Source organism: Opisthorchis viverrini (assembly GCF_000715545.1).
Source record: "Opisthorchis viverrini unplaced genomic scaffold opera_v5_101, whole genome shotgun sequence".
NCBI lineage: Eukaryota > Metazoa > Platyhelminthes > Trematoda > Opisthorchiida > Opisthorchiidae > Opisthorchis > Opisthorchis viverrini.
In genome coordinates this window covers 692,630-697,998 of record NW_008751757.1, presented here as the reverse complement: position 1 = coordinate 697,998, position 5,369 = coordinate 692,630, and the positions used below count along the sequence as shown (strand labels likewise).

The 5,369-nt window shown below is 44.6% G+C and overlaps 2 protein-coding genes across 2 annotated transcripts in view; one reads left to right on the top strand and one right to left on the bottom strand.

The window, feature by feature from the left end:
* T265_05399 (hypothetical protein) overlaps window positions 1–5,369 on the bottom strand; it is a gene marked incomplete at both ends in the record, with an annotated part of 101,857 nt that overhangs the window by 45,995 nt on the left and 50,493 nt on the right. The window contains 3 exons of the mRNA XM_009170397.1: window positions 1,231–1,361; window positions 3,472–3,656; window positions 4,814–4,994. Of these exons, the coding sequence (XP_009168661.1) occupies window positions 1,231–1,361; window positions 3,472–3,656; window positions 4,814–4,994 (497 nt within the window). The remainder of the gene's footprint in view (window positions 1–1,230; window positions 1,362–3,471; window positions 3,657–4,813; window positions 4,995–5,369) is intronic.
* T265_05400 (hypothetical protein) overlaps window positions 1–5,369 on the top strand; it is a gene marked incomplete at both ends in the record, with an annotated part of 54,678 nt that overhangs the window by 20,375 nt on the left and 28,934 nt on the right. The window lies entirely within an intron of this gene.

Here is a 5,369-nt window from a genome sequence, read left to right as displayed (position 1 = left end):
TTCCCAGCTGAGTCCCCGCAAAACCATATTTGTTTGCAAATGAGTGAACTTCGCTATTTCGAGGATTATTCTGACTGGTGGATTGTGCTGGGATTCAGTTCAGTTCCGCGTTGACATAAACCTTGCGAATGAGTGCGCCATTCGCGAAAAATTTGATGTTCAAAAGAAACCTAAGGACAGTGGTCCGTGTCTGCTACCTAATGAACCCTAAGAAGGGTAAAACCGCTAAGTGGCGGTCGAAGAATTTTCAATAACCTTGTAAGTAGCGTGGAATGCCGCCTCACATATTGTATGGACGTAATACACTACTAACAAAGTTGCTGAAAACTCTTCTAGCTACTCTATGTATATGTCGTCGTAATAAGAGGGAGGTAAATCAGCCGAGCCACAGTTGATCTTATTTGTTGCTTACATAACGTTGGAGCATTGTCTCTGTGAGCTCTCTTTTAGATTGCTTTGAAGATCCCGGCCTTCAGTTTTGCGTGTGTCCGAGTCTCTCGCACCCATAAATACAGTGTTGTTCAACAGCTGCCTTAACCAGACAGCTAAAATAAGCCACAATCTCAAACTGCTCGGTTCGTCCAACCAGCTAGCTTTTCCTGACTGTGCACAAAGGGTCATGAATAAAGTTGGACACATACTGTTCGTTCAGATTCGTGGAGTGGTGAACGAGTTAGGTATCAGTGCGTCAGTCATTATCGTCTTCCGTAGGCGTTACGATACGGCGCATTTGACTGGGACGAGGTTTGGTGGATGTCCAAAAATCAGGTCAGGTGTAGCGCACGCCCATAGGAGACCGGCCACAAGTATGCATGCAGCGGACGCCCATAGGAGACCGGCCACAAGTATGCCACAGGATGCGCGACACCAGACAAATTTGCTCATCCTTCTGATGCGCGCAGTGTGCAGGCGAAAAGCCTGGTCCAGGTGCACGGATGTCGACATGAGGCCGTTCAAAAGACTAACCGATCGATGACGCGAACGGCAGAGACAAGGAAAAACTTTGCGGGTTGTTTTCCCAAACGAGTTTAGGCTGATGCATCATTCATTCGAGAGTCATTCGTGTCACTGGAGAGAACATCCTACTTCACTCTTCACTCGCTTCATATCTAACTGCAGATCGAATACATTCACGTGACTGACTTGTAGGGGTTTCATAATCGTCTACAGACCTGTAGGCTGGTCAATCGAATATTCAAACAATTAGGGAAAGTCTGAAGCGAGACTCACTGTAGAAGATCCATTCAAACATGAATAGGTGCGTATTCCACTCGCTCCATTGTATTCGAACAAAGTGAAGTTGACCAGTATATTCATGGACAGGCAGGAGTTGTAGAACTGAATGCCATCCCATCGATTTCCTGAATAGAAAGAACACTCGTTTTTTGTGTGTGGGAGAATCAGGTGAAAGAGAAAAAAATGAAGTTCAGAAACACACTTAATTGCAAGTTACTTTGGTGTTCACAAGGGCCTCAGCTAAATTCTAGCTGAATCTCTCGTTTATGATGTCTTTCTTCAACTGAATGTGCCTCATCTCTGGCATGGTATTCGAGTTAATGCTGTACAATTTCTGGACGGAACCATTACTTACAGTTGCAAAATGACTCCTAACCGCTACCGGCATAACGGTAGATACTACTGATGAGGAATGCGAGTAGTATGTTTTCTCGTAAATCCGCTTTGCCTCTCTTGAAAAGTGAGATCTATTACGGACTTTGTGGAGTCGCTTTGTAGAATTTGCTTGCATTTGAGTAACGGTCGATGAATATCCAAGGAAGTTCAAGGTGAAGATGGATATTCAGTTTTTGTAGACAAGATGCAGATGAGAGTTTCGCTTCCCTGTTCAGTTGGTGTTTCCTAGTGAACAGCTCCGCAGCGAGGGCTCTCTTCCTCTCATTTGGCGCCTTGACCAGGATAAGGATTCCGGGTGGAAGGTATGCAAGACTGTGAAAACCGTTCCAACCGAAGCCCGAATCGACCTTTATGCAGTACAGTCAGTAGAAGGACGTCGTGCACAAAGGATTCATTTGAGTCTCTCTGGAACACCAACGTAATTTGCAAATAGTGCATTCCCTGAACTGGACTCTTGCCTGATTGCTTTTGTCGACATCCTTATGTCTTCAGCGTTGGATTCACACAACCATTGGTGACTTGCTATTAAAACATTCAATTCTGGCATTTGGTTTTGGACAGATCGGTACCACATGCTCGTTGTGATCACATGAAAAGACCGTGGCTCGGCTGACGTGTTGATACGATTTCCATCAAACTTTCGTTCTCATAATCTGCATACGGTGTACTTTATGCAATGATGCTCAGTTACTATCCCCAAGGTGTATGCGTCCAATGATAGTATGCCTTATGACCGACAATTATTTCACGATAGCCACTCTTCCGGGGCACCTGCGGGCGTCTTTGGATAGAGAGAAACCACAAATTTGGGACAGTTTGCTCTTGGATGAGGTCAAACAAGTTAAAATCTAAAGCAGGCGTAAACAATAATCAGAACAAGCCGGAAAATACTCAAAGTACCACAAGATGAGTAGTCTGGATTTACTACTCATAAATTTGCTGAAGACCCTTCGACAGCCCACGACCGGTTTCGCCCTTCTTGGGGTTCATCAGGCAGGCAGAGTCTCCGAGTTCCAGTCAATCTTATGTTCTACTGGAACCCAGTTACATGCGTTTCAACAAATAGGCTGGTTCTTACTCATTTTCATGGAATAATTACATGAACCCATGTGAATCTCTCTTTTATGATATTCATATTTAACTGAATGTGCTGCGCCAGGCCACCTCAGCTGGTACCATTTTCGAGACATCGCAATACATTGTATAGAAGTAACACACTACTCATAAAATTGCTGAAACATGAGGCAGCCTTGTTCAGCACATTTAGTTGAGGAAGAACACCACAAACTAGAGATTCAGCTGGGATTCGGGTGAGTATCCCGCAAAGATCAAATAAATGTGCAAATGACTGTAGTAGTTGCTAGGTTAGGTTTGGAAACCGATGAAAATCTTACAAGAATATCTTATCGTTCTATGGTTAAAACTTTTTTCCCTAAATGTTCTTTAGACTGCCTTAGATAGACGGATCTAAAGACATCCTGGTGCTGATAGGTCAGACGTCACGTCCGCTCAATCAAACGCCGACCAACCAGGGAGCTAGCCAATCATCCAATAAACGGGAGCGACCTACCAAACGACCAATCATGGCCAGAGGTCATTGCAGCCTCGTCAACAAGACATGTGCAAGCACACGCACAAGCACGGCACCGCGCAACATCTACAAACCAACGCACTATAGAGCACCACTAATGCACTACGTACGCATGGTGCCACTCAGGTTGGTGACTGCGAACAAATTAATACCCACCAAGCCCCCCAAACTTCGGGATAACCAAGCCGATGCCCCAAAGGTCGATTACTATCCGACCCGTGCAACACGAAGATGGCCGGATTACTCACCTGTGAACTTTGTTGTGTGCACATGAGTTTCAATCGCACTGTTTGGTTCACGTTCTTGGCAGGAGCTGCGGGGATTCCATACAGAAAGACCATGTCCCACATTGCGGGCGAACAATGATTGGTTGATTTGACGGAATCCACCGGCCGTGCTTACATTCATTCCGGTCCGTTCGTTCGATTCGAACCTGCGATGATGATATTGTAATTGGAGTGCATGTGATCAGAAGTTGTGCAGTGGATAAAGTTGGTAAATCACAAAAAGCTATTCTCCCTGAAAATAAGGTTGAGCATTACTGATGAATATCATGAGACAGGTCGCCGAGTTAGCAAGAGTCCCTGCAGGATGAATGGGTACGTTATTCTTTTTAGGAATGCGAAATGTGGCAGCCCACGTGTGGATATTAAAATAGACGGCATCTGTCGTCGGAAACGACTAGTAAAGAATGTAGAACTCGAGGCTCGTCACGTGAAACAAACATAGATGAAACTTGAGACTCTGGAAGGTGACCTCGTTACCTCACTTTCTCAAGCAACTGCATCTGAAAAGCATTTTCAAAGAAACTATTTTTGGTGGCCCAGGCTCTTCCATACTCATACTATTTTCCAGTTGACGTGACAATGAACTTAGTTGGTTTGTCGTTTAAGTCGACACCGTTTGAATTCTGTCAATGTGTTGGCGTCTTCTGTAAGAAATAACATCCTGACAGATCAGGGCAGGCTTCAAACTCCAAAGATGACACAGTTGGGCGGGACTGGGCGGACAAGTCAAGGTGGAAAAAAGAGAGAAATAACGTCGAGGGGACACACTAGACGAAATCGAAAAACCGAGATTTCGTTTTTCAAGTGCTGAGAGCATTTGTACGTTATCGGAGTGTACAAGGTCATGAGACGTTTGGATCTGATATCTTGATGTCGTAGCGTTGGCGAGGACTTACAATAGTCTGTCTCTGGGACGAGTGCTAATCAGTATCCAGTTGAAATATAGACTATACTTTTGTCTGCCAGTCGAACTGATTGCTTAAATTCTGTACATCTTTATCTCTTACTAACTGTGTGAGGTTGGCTGGTGTTTGATCCGGAATACGAATAAAGCCACATCTAGAAGTACAAAACAGTTTGACTGATCCAAAATGGTATTTCTTGTGATGAAGGGTGACTAAATTCGCCGCCCAGACCCTCTGAAATCTCGCTCGTGAAATTAAAAGGAAGAAGGCCCACAGACTACTAGTTTATCCAGAGATCTGTTAGAACCGATAAAAAAAAACAAGTTATGAGTCGTTAATTGCTCGAGATTACTTTTTAACCAATAGGAAACATTCAATAAATACAATCAATAACTCACGTGCAATTGTTTACCAAGACATCCGCGGACCCATTGACAATTCTCAAACCGGCATCGTATTGATTCAAGGTGAAATGACTATTCACCACCCGTACAAAGGACCAAGGGTCTCGCACATCCAACCCTCTGTGCGTGTTCCCATTAAAGTGAGAATCTTCAACGAGCACTTCAGGAACTTTGGCTGTTTGTGGGAACAAAGATAGATCAGAAATAGGGAACCGTAAAGCCCAAGATGATCAAGATGTGCTTTCTCCCGAAATCAATGTTTATTTCTATGACTTGTTTGCCAACAGCGGCACATGGGAATCGGCGTCACGGAGTGTGCAAGGTGATTTTGGTTACGCTTACCTTATGTGCGAGCTTACTCTCATCTCGTGGTGATTTTCAGCACGGAAATGATCGATAGTAATTCGAGAGAATCATCACCATCGTCATTATCAGCTGTAGGAACCGCGTTCTTGTCGCACTATGGTTGTAGCTGCCGCAATTTCGTCCACCGGTGATTCGAGGAGGTGGGGTAGGTAGCTGCACATTGGAGGCGGGTGCTGATAAATTC